This window comes from Ixodes scapularis, unplaced genomic scaffold (assembly GCF_016920785.2).
Source record: "Ixodes scapularis isolate PalLabHiFi unplaced genomic scaffold, ASM1692078v2 ptg001299l_1__unscaffolded, whole genome shotgun sequence".
Lineage (NCBI taxonomy): Eukaryota > Metazoa > Arthropoda > Arachnida > Ixodida > Ixodidae > Ixodes > Ixodes scapularis.
The window spans coordinates 296,757-314,366 of NW_024610136.1; the positions used below are offsets into that span (position 1 = coordinate 296,757).

The following is a 17,610-nucleotide window of genomic DNA, read 5'->3' on the forward strand; positions in this document are numbered from 1 at the left end:
AAAATATAATAAAAAATAGAATAAATCATATTTATCCTATTTAAAGAAAGTTGTTTTGATTTAAATGAGATTAACTTGATTTAGATCCCCATGTAGCCAACATTAGTTACTCTTTATCACTACATCCATTTTTAAACATTACAGATTGATTTTTCAATCTGTAATGTAATCACTCATAACAATGCGGAATGAAAAATTACTGTAAATTTAAAGTGCAGTTTAATAAACAAATTTTTTTGGGGGGTTTAACCCCAGCCGTACTATAACGAAAACAGCTTGATTTTTCCAGTTAGCTAAAAAAGACTTATTTGCTTTTTTTTCACGTTTTGATTTGCTGGCAATAAGACATTACCCTTTGTGTTTTGTTTCCCTCTTTCACGTAATGATTTGCTTGTAACTGACGAACGAAGTATAAGGTGGAAAGAATGCTCAACGATTGTTCAGAAGAGCAATGCGTACTTGCTCGTGTTCAGCTCGGTATAAATCTTCCTTGCTCGATGCATCTTTGATTTAGATACAAAACAAATCAACATGGAAAGCATAAAAATGGTAAAAAACGGTAAATAAAACTATTTTCCGAAATATATGCTGGAAAACGTTGGATTAAAATTATTATAGTAAAACTGGTCTGATATAATTTACAATTTAAATCATCTTGATTTTGTTTTCTCCAGCCTGGCCTGGGGTCTTTAACGTGCACCACACAATGGTGATACATGACGGCACATCGGTACGATGTTCATCCAGATCGAAAGTAGCAGGAGGGGCGGATAAACCCCGGGCCCCCGGGTCCTGCTGCGCGAGTTTTCATTTCACCTGATCCCCTGCAGTGACTGCCCAGCGTCCTTCATTGGTGAAACCGGACGGAGGAAAGAGACCAGACTCAAAGAACACAAGTGTGACGTCACGTACGCATCGCAGGCGACGCGACTGGAGACTGAACTTGTGGACCATGCGTGGACAATGGGGCATTCTTTTGACTTTGCGGCCGCGACGACCTTGGCGAGGGAGGACAGATGGGGGCCCCGGAAACTCCTAGAATCGTGGTTTGTCCGCAGGGACACATCTATGTGTAACAAAAACCGCGGCCCTCTACACGAAGCTTATACGGACATTCCTGATAAATAGCATTGACTTGAGGTTGAACCTTGCAATTGCTTTGTAACTACTGAAGATGCCTCTCGCATGGGAAGCGAAACGTCTAAGGAAACTGTTTTTTCTGTTGTGTCAAGTCGGTGCTCTTATTCTAATTACAAGTAGGATGTATATGCGACGACGTGTGAGACTAGGCAGATAGGTAGCAACCCTTACGCTTCTGCGCCTGCTAGCCTGTCGCCGCATACACCGTGGAGGAGTGAAAAAGTGAAAAAGTAAAACAAAACAATTTGGGGTAAGAATAAACAATCAGAACAAAACAGCAAAACAACAACAATGGTTATGGGGCCGGAGCTGATGAGGTGTCCGACGCCACTTGACGAGAAAAGAGCCTGTACAGTTCTCAGGACTCATCAATTCCGGTAGAGGGTTACGAGCCTCTAGTGGAAGAGTTAGAAAGTCTCCGATGGCAGCGGGGATGAAAGATATGCTATGGCAAGTGGTTCAGCCGCGGATTGGCTTTGGCTGCCCTGTTTTTTTGCTGAAGTGCACCGCTGACGAGAGCTGGGACCCCGCAAGCGACCCGTCGACCAGCCGACACATCGCACGTACTTGAGATGTTCGTCTCCTTTGTCTGAGCGGTCGCCACCAGAGTGGCCCAAGGCGTGCGTTGTAGAAGGCGTCCGTTGCGCCGGATGACCGGCTCCAGATGGTTCGCGTCGCACGACGCTGGACGCTCTCAAGCCGTTTGCGGAGGTCCTGCTGAGCGGATGGCCAGATTGCTGAGCAGCACTCCAGCGTAGGGAGAGCGAGGGCCGTATATAGCGACCGCAGAGCTTCTGGTCCGCATGGTTTTGTGACCCTGGTTATAAAACCTAGTGTTGTTCTGGCTTTCGAGACAACAGGCACCCGGAACGTGGGCAGAATAGTCCAGGTTTTTAGAAAGTGTGACGCCCAAAATGCACATGGAGTCAGAGGCTGGAATTGGAGAGCCAGTCACGGTGTAACAGAGATTGTCGCCGTTTTTACTGTTGGTAAATTGAATTGCATTACTTTTGGTCGGGCTGATCTGGAGATGCTGCGCTTTTGTTCATTTCTCGATTTTCGTCAAGTATAGTAAGCAGCTAGAGTCAGCAGGCGACGAGACGGGTGCCACAATGGACGTGTCGTCAGGGTACTGAAATAAACGGCATTTGTCATATCGAGGCATGTCATTCACGTAGAGCAAAAATAGGGTGGGGCCTAGCACTCAAGCCCCGAGGAACTCCCGACGGGACCGCAAATGCCGCCAAGTACGAGCCTCCGTACAGAACCTGCCGGCTACGGCCGCGAAGAAACCCTGTGAGCCAGACAAGAAGAGAGGCACAGATGCCTACTCCAGTGAGTTTTTCAATTAAAATTTTGGTGCTAAGCGTATCAAGCGTGTTGCCCAAATCAAGTTGAACGATGTCTGTAGAGACGCAATCCTTAATATCATTCCTTACGAAATGCGTCAGCGTGGCAACAGCAGTCTTACAGCTAAGGCTGCAGCGAAAGCCACGCTGCAAATCGGTAAGGTACGCGGACCTCTACAAAAACTCGAGGAGCTTGCGTTCAGCACACGTTCCAACGTGCGGCACAACATCGAGGTAATCGTGACTGGGCGGTAGTGCTTCGGTTCGTCGACAGGTTTTCCTCTCCCTTTGTGAAGCGGCATGACCCGAGCTCGGCACCACACCTCAAGGACGACTCCGCTGTCGAAAAGTTTCTACAGTAACCTGGCAGTAGTTGGTAGCCCCTGCGAGACTAACGCCTTATACCAGAAGGGGACAAGGCTATCCGGCCCCGCAGTCCGGGAGCTCTTGACCTTAGAGAGCGCTGCTTGCAGCGCTTCGGTGCTGAATGTCACTGAAGGGAGCTCGGGCCGGTTGTCATTGCCTGCAAAAGGTTGAGTAGTTAGGACAGTGTGACAAGCATGTAGCGCCCTCTCCCGTCCACCCGCCGATGGCCGCCAGCCTCGGTGGGCAACATTGTTCACCACACGAATAAACACCGTTGAGCGCACGCCGCTCCAGTCAGTCATCGTCCACCCTCAACCAGGCTGCGTGTCGTCTCTTCTCGGCGGGTGCTTCGGCCCCCTTCGTCCACGTTCCAGAAAGTTCGTGACACTGGCGACGAGGAACCGTGGCACTGGAGGCTACCAACGTGCACGGTTCGGCCCACGCCGCCGAGAGAGTCGCAACACCGCCGCCCGCTCCTGTCGCCATGCCGCTCTACGGGAGGCTCGAGCCGTTCGACGGAGATGGGTCCGCCTGGCCAGTCTACGAAGAACAAGTCCACGTGTTCTTCCGGGCGAACGACACGCCGGAGGCGAAACAACGGGACATCTTCTTGGCCAGCTGCGGGACCCGTGTCTTCAGCCTCCTGCTCGACCTCCTCAAGCCGGCCACGCCGCACGTCAAAACGCTGGGTGAGCTGCTCGCCACGCTGCGGTCGCACTTCAGCCCGGCGCCGTCCACGCTTATGGAGCGGTTCCGCTTTAACAACCGGAGCCGCCAGGACGGGGAGACCCTCGGGCAGTTCGTCGCTGCGCTACGAGGGTTAGCGAGCACCTGCGCCTTCGGCGACCAGTTGGACTCGCTACTCCGGGACCGGTTCGTCTGCGGCATCAACAACTCCGCCATGCAGACGAGACTCCTGGAGCTCCCCGACCCCTCGCTGGACGACGCGGTGAAGGCAGCGCTGGCGATGGAAGCAGCAGCGAAAGACGCCAGCGAGATAGCGCGTGCGGCCGGCTCACCGTCGACGGAAGCGGCGGTGAACAAGATGGCGGCAAGGAGCGGTGCCTGCAGCCGCTGCGGTGCTGCCCACTCCCCCTCACAGTGCCAGTTCGTCCAAGCACAATGCTTCACGTGCGGGAGAACTGGGCACCTCGCACGTGTCTGCCGAGGGGGGAGGACGAGCGGCGGCCAGCAGCAGCAGCCTGGTTCAAGCCCGGGTTCCAGCCAAGCCCGCGGCCAGGGTGGTCGTCGCAAGAGAACGCGGCGGGGACGAGCGGCACCAGGCCCGGGTTCGTCTTCAGCCAGGGTCCACGTCGTGGCCGAGGACCCGCAGATTTTCGACGTTTGGCACACCAACAGACTTCCATCGTCTGTGCCACCATACTTGGTGTCCGTCGAAATCTGCGGCCACCCCATCACCATGGAGCTGGACACAGGGGCCAGCGTGTCGGTCATGCCCGGGAAGCTGTTCAAGCGGACCTTCCCCGGCGTGTCCATCGAGGCGTCTGACATCATGCTGCGCAGCTACTCCGGGCAGCTTTCCCAGGTCCAGGGTCGGGCCCAAGTCAGCGTTCGCCTTGGCGACAGGGAGGCAATCCTTCCCCTTTACTTAACCAAGGGGTCGTCGCCGACGCTGCTGGGCCGGAACTGGATTCACTCGCTGGGTGTTCGGCTGCCGGAGTACCAAGAAGCTGCACTGCACGTGGTGAAGGACGTCCCGAGCCTCCTGACCGACTTCCAGTCCCTGTTCCAGCCAGGGGTGGGCACCTTCGCCGGCACGACGGTCGGCATCCACGTACCCGAAGGAGCCCGGCCTCGCTTCTTCAAGCCGCGTCCGCTGCCGTTCGCCCTGAAGGACGGGGTCACCCAGGAGCTGCAACGGCTGCAGCGAGAGGGAATCCTGGTGCCCGTCAAGTCTTCCGAGTGGGCTGCACCGATTGTTCCAGTCCTCAAGCGAGACGGCCGCGTCAGGATCTGCGGGGACTTCAAGGTCACCATCAACCCCGTCGCTACCGTCGAAAAGTACCCGCTGCCTCGGGTAGAAGATCTCTGGTCGGCTCTGTCCGGGAGACAGAAGTTCACCAAGCTCGACCTTCGAGATGCCTACCCGCAGCTGGTGCTCCAGGATGCCGCCCGGAAGTATGTCACCATTTCAACAACCATGGGACTCTTCCAGTACATGTGGCTACCGTTCGGCGTGGCCTCGGCCCCAGCCATCTTCCAGGGGGAGATGGACAACCCCTTCAGGGGCATGAGGCATGTGGTGGTGTACTTGGACGACATTCTGGTTACCGGTACCGACGACGGGGACCACCTGCAGAACCTGTGCAAAGTCCTGACACGATTACAGGACGCCGGTCTCAAGCTGAGGCTGGACAAGTGTGTGTTCCTGACCCCCAGTGTGGAGTACCTGGGACACGTCATCTCCCAGGCTGGCCTGACCCCGGCACCCCGCAAGATTGAGGCCGTGCCCAAGGCGTCGAAGCCCAAGAGCAAGAAGGAGCTTCAGAGCTACCTCGGCATAATCAACTTCTACAGGAGGTTCCTGCCCAACCTGTCGACGCATCTGGAGCCGCTGCATCGCATGCTTCGTGATGGGCAGCAGTGGGCCTGGAAGAAGGAGCAGGACTTGGCCTTCCAGCACAGCAAGGAGCTGGTCGTTAAGGCTCCAGTGCTGGTGCACTTCGACCCGGCCAAGTCTGTAGTCCTCACCGTGGATGCGTCGCCGTACGGGGTAGGAGCCGTCCTGTCGCACCGGGGTCAGGATGGTCAGGAACACCCTGTGGCGTTTGCTTCTCGTCGGCTTCATGCGGCAGAGCAACGCTACAGCCAGCTCGACAAGGAAGGCTTGGCCCTCATCTTCGGGGTCCAGCGCTTCCATCAGTACCTGTGGGGCCGGCAGTTCGAGGCAGTCACGGACCACAAGCCGCTGCTGGGGCTGCTGGGACCTGACAAGGCGGTCCCAGTGGAAGCATCGCCTCGTGTGGTACGCTGGGCCTTGACGCTGGCAGCCTACAGGTACAAGCTGGTCTACCGCCCTGGAAAGGACTTGGGACCTGCTGACGCCCTGAGCCGCCTGCCCCTGCCGGAGGTGCCTGCTGCCGTTCCAGAGCCAGCTGACGTTTTCCTGCTGGAGCGGGCCTACCCGGGGGTGCTCACCAGGACTGCGGTGGCGCAGGCGACCAGCCGGGACCCGGTCCTGTCTCAGGTGGTCAAGGCGGTTGCCCGAGGGGAGGAGCTGCGTCACCAGGCGTACAGCCACAAGACCGCCGAGCTGAGCTTGGAGCAAGGCTGCCTCCTGTGGGGTTCCAGGGTGGTGATTCCACAAAGTCTGCGGGCCAAGGTGCTGCAGCTGCTGCACGCGGGGCATCCTGGCATTGAAAAGACAAAGATGGTGGCACGGTCGCACGTTTGGTGGCCTGGCTTGGACCAGGACATCGTGCACCAGGTGCAAGGCTGCCAGGTCTGCCAGGAGAACCAGCGAGCCTCGCGCCACGTGGAAATCACCCCCTGGCCGTTCCCACAGAGGCCGTGGTCCCGCTTGCATGTGGACTATGCGGGACCCTTCAAGGGCCACTACTTCCTGGTGGTAGTGGACGCCTTCTCCAAGTGGGTGGAGGCACTGCCAGTCACCAGTCCCTCGGCAAGCGCGACCATTGCGGCTCTGCGGCAGGTCTTCGCGGCGCAGGGATTGCCGGACATCATTGTGTCCGACAATGGTCCCGCTTTCGCTAGCGCCGAGTACCTCGACTGGCTGCAGAGGAATGGGATCCGCCGGATGCTGGTTCCGCCGTACCACCCCGCTTCAAATGGTGCAGCAGAGCGGGTGGTACAGACCCTCAAGAACAAGCTCAAGAGGAGCCAGCCCGGGGATTTCCGGACGCAGGTGGCCCGGGTACTGTTCCAGTACCGGACCACACCGCATGAGGTCACTGGCCGTGCCCCCTGCGAGCTTCTGCTGGGCCGGATGGTCAAGACCCCCCTGGACGTCTTGCATCCAGACCTCCGGTCCACGGCGCTCCTTAAGCAGCTGAAGCAGAAGCTGGCTGCTGACCGAGGGTGCCGTCCCGGGCCTTTGCCGGAGCCGGGAGCGTCGGTGTACGCCAGGAACTTCCGTCCTGGCCCACCATGGTCTGCCGGGCGTGTGGTTTCACCAGCGAGTGCCTCGTCGCTGCTCGTCCGCATGCCCGACGGGACCACCTGGCACCGGCACGCCGACCATGTCAGGCCTCGCCTCGGAACCTGGCTTCCACCCTCGGCAGTCGCTTCTGAGGACCAGCCTGCAGGGGGCCCAACAGCACCAGTCGTGGCCAGCGGAGCGCCACCCACCCCGGAGGCGACAAGCGTCGCCACTCCTCAGGCACCAGTTGGACCGGTGCCAATCCCTTATCCGGTCCCTGCAGCTCCACCGGGTGGAGCGCGACCGGTACAGGCAGCGCCCGGCGTTGCCCCACCTGGCCCATCGACTCCAGTGCCCAGGCGGAGTACGCGGCAGCGAAGACCACCTGACCGCTACTCGCCTGGGTGATCTTCGCCGTCGACCAGCCAGGACTTGGTACGAGCAGACGCCGAGTTGGTGTCGGCCGTGTGTTTTTTTGTATATATTTTGTTTTAGGAAAAACAAACTGGGGGGGAGGGATGTGACAAGCATGTAGCGCCCTCTCCCGTCCACCCGCCGATGGCCGCCAGCCTCGGTGGGCAACATTGTTCACCACACGAATAAACACCGTTGAGCGCACGCCGCTCCGGTCAGTCATCGTCCTCCCTCAACCAGGCTGCGTGTCGTCTCTTCTCGGCGGGTGCTTCGGCCCCCTTCGTCCACGTTCCAGAAAGTTCGTGACAGACAGTTGTTGCTTGCTGCACGTGTAATGTTGTAGAAGGGATGCCGGAAGAAGAACCGTTTACAGTACTGAAGTGATCAGGAAACATATTGGACGACATCATCGGAAGTATCCACCTTCCCATTCAGCTTGATGCAGGGTCGGTAAGATGTTGAGCGCAGACAGTTGATGTAGGCCCAGAAGACATTGCGATCAGTTATGGCCCTTTCGGCAATTATCGCGGCCATATTTTTGATGGGCACGGTAAATAGTGGCCTTCAAAACTCACTGGTGATTTGTTGCCAACTCTAGTGCAGCGGGGCATTTGGAAGGACGCGCTCTACGAAAGAGCACGATTATGACTAGCTGCTTTACTTATGTCGGAAGTGATCCAGGGTGAACGCTTCCGTCTCGAAGAGCACGCAGTTGTGGGGACACAGTCTTTCTGAATGGCAGAAAGATAATCGCACCATAGTTCATAGTTTGATGACCAATCGAGCCCTGACGTGGTCATGCTCCTAAGTGCCCGGTGGGCGAGTTGGGCCATGTGACCAAAGCCCAGTTGGTTGAACTTCGAAAGCATCCGAGCATAATGGCTCGTGCGTGGCAAGGAGACTGCGTGGCGCAGTTCTATGGCCGAATGGTCGCTGCCATTGAGGGCAGACACATTGACACACTCCATGCGAGTGACATCGAAGGTTAACACCAGGTCAAGGTAACTCTGGAGGCCATCGCGGGTCACGTACGTGGGATGTCGGCACGTCTGAATCAAGCCTGCGGTAGTCACTGTCTCGAGGAGAATGTTGTCAGAGGTGTCACGAGGAACAGGATCACCGAACGTGTACCAGTCGACGTGGGATTTAAAATCGTCGACAACGAAATTGTTTGCCTATCGATCAGCCCCAACCCACTCTAGAGATGAATTGAGGAAGCGGTATGCTTCATGGCGGGTGGTGGGCGGACAGTAAACATAACACACAAACACGGTCCCTCTCGGGGGAAAAAAAAACTTTACAAATAACGTTTTGAGGTCTGGATGAATTCGAGATCCCTTCGGCGGTTGACACGAAGGCACGAAGGAACTGCCGTGAGAACCCATCCTCCTCGACTTCCTCTATCCCTACGGAGAACACTGTACGTGTCAAGGGGTAACAATTCGCTGTCGGCGACACTATCGAGCCAGGTCTTGGACAGCAAGATAAGTGAACACGCTGGAAGTGAAAGCCTGCACGTCAACAATCATGTTTTTCACACTTCTGCAGTTGTTGTATTAAAACGTGGCGCCTTTGTTGATGCCAGCTGACTTGAACAGCAGCGAAACATCGGGGGCGCCGGGTGCGATGGAAGAGGGAGGGTCGTGTCCACTGTCGAACAAGTCGTCTGAGAAGGGAGGCAGTGAGCAAACAAGGCGGAAATATGGATCGCTGCTGGTACCCAACTTGCGGTGCTGACGCAGTGACATGTGGAAACAACCACGATGAAACCATCCCTCGCACGAGTCCCAGTAGACGGCCGTGTGATTGTCCCGTATCCGCGTCGCACAGCTAGCACAGGAAGGGTGTGGCGGCCCGGGGTTTGAAGCGATATCCCCCGCCAGCAGTAGAAAGCAAACGAGGCGATGACGAACGCGGTGTTCCGAACGTAAACGATCGGCGGCCTGGTCGACGCAACTGGGAGAAGAATTGGTGTTTCAACGTGGTCATCGCTGCGGAGCTATAGACCTAGCGAACATGGGTCCGACGGCCGACCAGAAAGATAAACTTGGGGGAAAGCAGGTGTAGGCTGAACTGACCACTGGGTTGACGCGAAGAAGGTCGAAGTCATTCCGGCGGTTGCGCGGTGATGTGTTGTCCATTCGGAGCCTAAGGTATGTAGCGAAAATGCAGCAGATGCGGAGCACCGTAAACACGCGACTGCCCGCCATGATGACGGCGCCCAGAACGCCTAGAAACCAATCACCTTGAGCATGGAAATAATAAGCGACGCCCACTTAAGCTGTCAGGCAGTATTGGCGGGGAGTTGTTTCGGTGGCTCCCTCTTTTGGTTTCTATCCGTGAAGTGACGATCAGGATCGTCAATTGCCTGCGAGAATTTCGACGGTGTCCGTAAAAAGCACGGTGAAATAGGCTTGTTTTCGTGACATGGTGTAACGAACAAAAAACAACGAACAGAAGGAAGAAGACCCACGCACACGCAGTCGCTTTTGTGTTTGTTTTCTTGTTTTTTGTGCCTTACACCATTCTTCCTAACGTTCACGAACTAGCCCAATTACAAGTTCTTCTACAGTATAATGTCCCAGATTCCTCTTATCTGCACGATCGAATGTAGAATCAACCATGCTCAACACATCATAGTGAGCATTTGGCCAGTGTCACGGCCACGGCAGAGCTTTCGATAGAGCTCGTCGCCAAGGAACACTTCTTGAGCATCTGTCTTCCCACAGAGCTCTTGGAGAGTCAACCACCGCGGTGCACGGAGAGAGGTCGGTGAATTTTACGAGGCTGAAAAAGTATATATTTGAACCTAGAAATAATGTCTGCGTTGTGAGTCACTGAGTACGACGTGTCGCGCCCTTACGTCATGCTCGGCGTCACCGCAGAGAGCCGAACGCGAAGCACTGGTTGGACACGAGGGCCGCCTCAGCGTTCGGCTCGGGCTCGGCTTCTTGCCGATCAAACCCGAGTGCCAACCGAATGCTGACGCCACGCTCGCGTCCAATGAGCGGCCTGCGTTAGCCTTTACTAAGTGACGCCGAAAATTCGACACTGCATTCTTCACACCAGAGACTTTATTTTACGGTGGGAAATATCTTTTTAGCCTTGACGTTCGTCGAGCTCCACAGTAACTGGCGCACCGAGTGACCTGTCGGAAAGTATACAGACGCATGATTCATCTTTGTAGTCTTTAGATCATGCAGCGAAGTGGTGATTTGGGTCAGCTGTTTCTTATGGAAAGAAAGCAGCGCCAAATAAACGCACGGATGAACATCTCTGTTTATTGTTTTATGTTTATTAGAAAAAAAAACGCAAACATTTGTCTTATCTCTTATAATAAAGTTAGTTGCGACCGCGCCCTGTCCTATTCGCAACTCCAGCCCGCCGCTCGCCCTCTCGCGGACGAGCGGGCAATCAGAGGAGCGGGGACGGCAGCGGCGGCGGCGGCGCGGAAAAGGTGGCAGGGGCTGTCGGCCTTGATGCGTGAAGCCGTTTTAACGAAAATGTGAGCGCGTTAATATAGGAATTCTTGTGTTCCGCCTTGCAAACACCGTTGCACGAAGGACCGGGATGTCTAATTTCATTAGGGACTTTTTGTATATCTCCTCCGCTGCGGATTTCTGGTCTCGTGCACGACCTCCAGCTCAATCTGTGCTCAACGTGACGGCAACCGCTCCCACTAGTTATGTAGAGCTTTGCCGTACGGTCTACAAAAGTTATTATTTGGCCTAACTAGGGGAAAACTGGTCGCGCAACGATATGTCGACCAATACACATCGGGAAAGGGTTCGCGTTTTCAGGCCATTACAACGAACATGACCATTCATTCCAAGCCCTTTCAAAAGACAGAATCGCGTACTAGCTTTCAGGTAATTACAAAGCAAATAAAGAAGTTCTCGAAGCATTTTAAACGTGCCTTTGTTAGCTAGCCGTTCCGAACGACAGCTTAGAGGGGGCAGTTTTGGCGAGAGGGGCCACAACGTTGCGAATAATCACGGTACAAAAAAATGTACGTTATAGTAAAATATTAATTTTTGATAGAGCAACTTTTAAATATCAGCATGCTCGTTTTGCTAACGCGCGTCAACATCTCCGCCACCTGTAATATGATCCTACCTAAACCACTTCGCATTTCTAGACAAATAAATCATTTTTAGCGCGCTGACCAGCGTCAGCGAGAAGGCGCACGGGAAATCCTGGAGAATCTTTCCCACTCTCTTCCGCCATCTTAGAACTACCGCCCCGCCACCTAGAGGGCGTTGGAGTTGCGAATACCAGTATTGTTTGTTCGTGTGTATTTTCGGTGCCGTTTTCTCTAAATCGTACGTTAGATGAAGCCACATGATATACAGAAGACTACAATGTTAACCCAACCAAGCCTCCGACGTTTTTTTGTTTTTTTTTTCTTTTCTAAGCTTTATTTAAAATTTGAAACGCGGTAATTGAAACTAATAGCAGGGTTGAATGTGCTCGTGGGGGATACGAGCATCGGCGAGAGCAATTTGTTTCCGTACTTACCATCGATGAGCAGTACCCCGAAAAGCGCTGACGTCGTGTTCGCGCAAACTACGTCACGCAATGAGTACGCTGACGCACGAAAAAATATCAAACGGCTCCGCCTTACGTAAGGCCAGCCAGACTCCACAAACAGCCAGCGTTGCCTGCGCCGGGTTCGGGCATCTATTTCTGTATACATTCCTGCAGTATTTTTGCTTAAAAAAGTCAAAATAAAACTGGAGACGAATATCGTTTTAGGATGGGAGGACCGGTGTCTCATTACTTCCTCGCAAAAAGTCCGAACGAAGTGGCACAAACTTTTCTTAGCGCGTGGACAGTTCCGAAGGGAATATACGTGATGCCCATGTTTTAGATTCTAGAAAGTGTTTCGAAAGCAGGAATGTGCACGTAGCGGGGGCATCTCTCAAAGCTGTATCTACCCATTCGGACAGACAGTATTTGCTGCACTCCACGAAATTGACACGGAGTGGCAACGTTCTGAAAATATGTCTCCTGCAAAGCATGGAACCGGTAGCAGACGTTTTACTAGGGGCCTCACCCCGCTATCCAAACAAGCAACAAACACTGCCTGCAGAAGTCTCAAGTGTAGGCGTTGTTAGCAGCATTTCTTTCGAGCGTCACCAGATGACCAGGAAGAAGCATATTGGCGAAGGATGCTGCAAGTTGGACGCACCAAAAAAAAAATAAAAAATTCTTGATTAGGGTGAACATTTTTAAATGCAGAATACTGTCCAGCTTTTAGCGCTTTCGTGCCGGAGTCGGGCATGTAACCTTAAAAAAGCATGCAGCCAAAAATTGCACACTCCGCGTGCAATCTGCGACTGCTTCTGTAGCGAGGACTTTCCTCATTTTGCGCGTTCGGTGACAGCATGGTGGACTACACGTACTATGATGGTTCTTGATTGCGTGCTTTGTTTTCGGGTTTTGCTGCATGGTACGTGATATTTTTTTGTTCGCTAGGGAAATCAACATAGTTTCTTTACTCGTAACGGGTACTTTGTAGCATTATTCACATTATACACGTGCAATTTATTTAGTTAATGTTATTTTCTTTTATTAGTAAGCGATGTTTAAGTTAGCGAAACTTGAGGTCGAGGTATATGTTGTACAGCTTCATATGTCAATACAAGCTATAAATTCAAGCAAAAAGCTTGAATTGCTAACTTGCTTGCTTGAATTTGCTTGAATTGCTTAAATTTTCTTGAATTGAAATTCAAACAAAAACTTCATGTTTGTCGTCTGTTTTGATTGTCTGATTCGGCATATATTAGTATCCTTTTGGTGTTTTGTCAGACTGATTCACACCGTGTGTTTCCTAGCATTGACTGTATGCGTGATGACGTGCCCTATACGAACGGTCTGCAACGTCCACACGTATTATGAATGTGTGTAGAGTCATTTAAGCGCAGTGTTCGACATAATGAAGTCTAAAGAAAGACGCTCTGACACATAGTTTTGTACATACGATTGGAAAACTTTCCAAACTTTTTATTTTGTCACAACACTAAGCAAGCTTTGCACTTATAATCGAGCGCGAAGAGAAAACGCATTTCCGTTTTCCCATTGGAATGCATGACCGGAAGTCAAATTTAGACTTGTTGCTGTCTGCTTGAAAACGCAACTGCACACTAGCACCACCTGAACCTCTAGCGTTTTTTGTTCCTAACTCTATGGCAGGGGTGGCCAGGCTGACCCGGCGTAAGAGCCGCAAACAAAACCACGAAACTTCCAAGAGCCGCAAGGGTGGGCAAACTTTTGTCCAGAGCAAGAAACGAAACTCGAACTACTTTCGATATATCCGAGTCAAAAGTAGTCCAACTGTACGTAAGGTAGTAGTAGCTCAAGACTACCAAACCTCAATCTGTCTTTCTATTTAAAACGCGTTTTATTTCTCTTATTGAAGAACTGCTCGTGTGACCGGAAGGCGGGGAAGGGCGGGGGGGGGGGGGGGGGGAGGGGGAGGGGGAGTTGCGAAGAGCCGCATGCGGCTCGCGAGACGCAGCTTGGCCAACCCTGCTCTATGGTTTCGGCCTCTGCAAAACGAACAAAGCGGGCCCGCCTCGCTTCTTTTGTGCCCCCCCCCCCAATTTCGAATGGCCGATGCGCCTTGACCTTGTTCCAAGTTGCGCTAAAGCTCACATTTCGTTCCCCGCCTCCCGTTGCAGATGGCAAACGGCCGACGTAGCACGTTCTGGAACCAGCTGTCGGCACTTGTGTGGCGGAACTACCTGCTCAAGAAGACCGAAAAGGCCAAGACGTTCTGGGTGAGTCAGCTATCTGTCCGCCCTTGCGGGGACACGGGACAGTCGTTGCACCTGTGTCCTCACGTGCGCGCTGAATGGCCTTGAGGGTGTTCGCTCGAAACGCCGTTCATTTGTCGTCCATCGAGTAGCTGAACCAGGGTTGGGCAGGAATACTCAAAAATGTATTTGGAAATACAAATACTGGGATACATTAAAAGAGGAGCCAAAATACTGATACTAAAATATATCTGTAAAAATGTATCGCGATACGTATCGGAAATACATTTTAAATAGAGGCACAAAGTATTTGAAAATACAAATACAGGAATACGTTTTGGGGAGGGCGGAAATATAAATACATAAATACTGATACTGCAATACATTTTTCAAATTTGTTTGAGACGCCAAATGAGATAAAGCTTGAAGATTGAAGTGGAAGATTTTGATCCCGAAATTACTTTCCCGTATGCTTGGCACTTCGCCTTGAAGGTAGTGGTTTCGGACGACGAGGATTCTTCAATGGGCTTCATCAAGGACTGACCGCGGTCCCCTCCCTGATATCCTGTCTCAGGCTGTCTGTCTGACGAGTGATGCGAAAAGACTTCGGCATCTAAATAAATTCAATGTCACCCTAAATCCCATCAACACGTCACCACGCCCCTGTCCCATAAAGATGCCCCTGTCAACATTGATCACATGACTTCACGGTGGAATAAACTAGGTATTCATTATCTGTAGGTGTGACCTTGAACATAAAACTTTACCCACGCTACTGTATGAAAGGTCAATACGCACTTTCGTTGTTGGTGACCTCATTGACGATCGTACAAGCAGTGTCATTGGAATTTTCGAGAATAGGTGACCACCTGAAGCATTCTGGAACACATCTGTTATCTTCTGTTACGGTTGAAAAAACAATACGGTGCATCCTTCTTGTCACGGTCCTTCCTGCGGACCCTCCGCCACCGACGCATGAATTGCAGTCCTCAAGTTTCGCATAGCCTCGCCGAAACAGAGGCCTCGTGGATTGCGACCTGATATTGCCGACACAGGTGCGAGCTCTCCGAGAAACAGCACGCTCGAGACCAGTCGCAGGTGTACGAAGTCTGGGTCGGCACTGCGAGGCCACGTCTGGACTCCTTGCTGGGTTTCGGATCACCAGAGCAGCGGGTCACGTTCATGACGTACCCTTGAGCCGTCCAATATTACTGGCGAAGACGCATTCGCATAAGTGTTGAACTTCACTGCGTGAGTCATCCTACTATTTCTAGTCAACCACCGCCCGGCTCGTGCTGCAACGGACTGTGGCTCAGCTTTGTCGGCTGGTTGTACTGTGTACGTTAAGGCAAGAGAGACGGTTAGGAGCGGGTATTGGATGCCAGCAAATAATGACTCATGAAATCCCTACCTAGGGACCTGCGGCAGAAGATGCTCTGACTCCACTCGTGGCCCCCACTCCACCTCGTTCGAATCCCCAACTATGTAACACTTCTCAGAATAGAGAAGTGAACGCATAGAAAAACAGTGTGGAGAATCGGAAGGAACTTTGGTCAGCATAGTAACAATGCCCCAGCAGCTCTTTGATCCTGCTGCGCTCAAAAGTAAAAAAAAAAAAAAAAAGCGTTCGGACTTGTATTTTGGAAGGAGGTTGGGGGGGGGGGGGGGGGGGTGAGTATTTCTCATGAATTGTAACGAAATACATTTCCTCCTGATTGTATCGCGATACATGGAAACATTCTAAATGTATTTCGATACAGGAATACAGATACCGGTGAAAAAAATGTATCGCGATACAGAAATACAGATACGAAATGTATTTCTGAAATACTATCGCGATACTGCCCAACCCTGAGCTGAACCACACTTTAGAAAACGTCCGAGTTCGCTTTCCCGCAGAGCACGCATACAGCAGTCACTGGGAACAAGGGGAGGATCTCGGCGAATGTCGAAGCGCAGAGTACGATTCGATCTGAAAAATGCCACGTGCGCAGGGACGAGCAAGTGGAACGTCATGCTCGTTGCCCCTGCGCACATCGCATTTTTGTTTAGGCCTGATCGTATTCCGCGCTTTGTCATTCTCTGGGAGCCTTCGATTGCTCGCCTCTATTAGCTGTCTTTGTCCCCTGCGGGAAAGCGAAGTCACAAACCTCTTTAAAGTGCACCAACGAGAGCGAGCGCTTGCGCTTCACTAATTAAAGTAAAAATAAAAAAAAATAAAAAATTCACGAGCATTTAGATGTTTGAGACAGATGTGACGTGAAAACTATATAGTTTGCCGTTTGGTGATTGGGGAGAGAATCGATGTGTCACGTGACGTATATTTTCCCGCTAAGTTCAGCGGGGAAACTGAATGGTTGCATAGGTTACGGGACGTCACGTCATGTGTCTTCAATTTCCCCGCTAAATTTAGCGAGGAAACTCGATTGGCGTCTAGGTAACGAGACGCGTATTTTCCCGCCCGCTAAATATAGCGGGTAACTGAATTGTTGTATAGGTCACATGACGTCAATTTCCGACAAAATTGAAAGGGAAAACTCGAAGGATGTTAGGCCACAAGACGCGAATTTTTCCGCTAAATTTAGCGGGGAAACAGTGTCGCCGCATAGGTCAGGTGCCGTCAATTTCTCCAAGTTGTATACGTTGCGCGGCGTCAGAAGACGTCACGCGATGCTATTTTCGCGCCAAATTTAGCGGGTAAATTGAATTGGTGCATAGATCACAGGGCGTCAACTTTTCCGCTAAATGTTGCGGAGAAACTGCACTGGTCCGCATGTCCCGTGACGTGAGGTCACGCGACATAAATTTTCCCGCTAAATTTGGCTCAGATACCGAATTCGCGTATAGGTGTGGTGACATCAATTTCCCCGCTGAATTTAGCGGGAAATGCTCAGACGGACGGGTGGACAAAATGTTGGGACTGGAGGGCAGCGTTAAAGAGCATTTCGTGTTCTTTAAAAGCGCAGGGTTGCCGCGCTTTCACCGGGCGTGATTGGTTTCGTCGGTGACGGCAGACGTACAAAGGCGATGCACTTTCTCCGCTGCTTGATGGGCTGCATTGGGTGGTAGCGTCAGCTGTGGTCAGGCTTAAAGTGAAACAGGGTACGGATCTCACCGTGACGACGTCCAAGTGCTGCTCTGCTGGGTGTAGCCCGAAACAACCCATTCTCGTTTGAACCCGTCCCGTTTTGACCGATTCCCGAAACGACCTTCCCGTTTCAACCCATTTCCGTATCGGCCGTCCCATTTGAACCTGTCCCGTTTCAACCCGGTCCCGAAACGCCCTTCTTATATGAACGGGTAGCAGACGCACCCTTTACGCTTGAGCCCGTCCCGTTTAAACACATTGGTATAAAGCCCCGCACATCTCACCCCCTTCGCGAAAAGTCTCCATCGTTCTAACCCTGGTTTGCGCAAATTTTCTCCTTAAGAATAGGTTCCAAAATTTTGTTAATGCAATTAA

At 52.4% G+C, this 17,610-nt stretch overlaps 1 protein-coding gene across 1 annotated transcript in view; it reads left to right on the forward strand.

The window, feature by feature from the left end:
• The window catches only part of LOC121834533 (cholesterol transporter ABCA5-like), a 192,491-nt gene that overhangs the window by 87,269 nt on the left and 87,612 nt on the right, over positions 1 to 17,610 (forward strand). Inside the window, exon 3 of the mRNA XM_042288236.1 lies at positions 14,073 to 14,171. Within this exon, the coding sequence (XP_042144170.1) occupies positions 14,073 to 14,171 (99 nt within the window). The remainder of the gene's footprint in view (positions 1 to 14,072; positions 14,172 to 17,610) is intronic.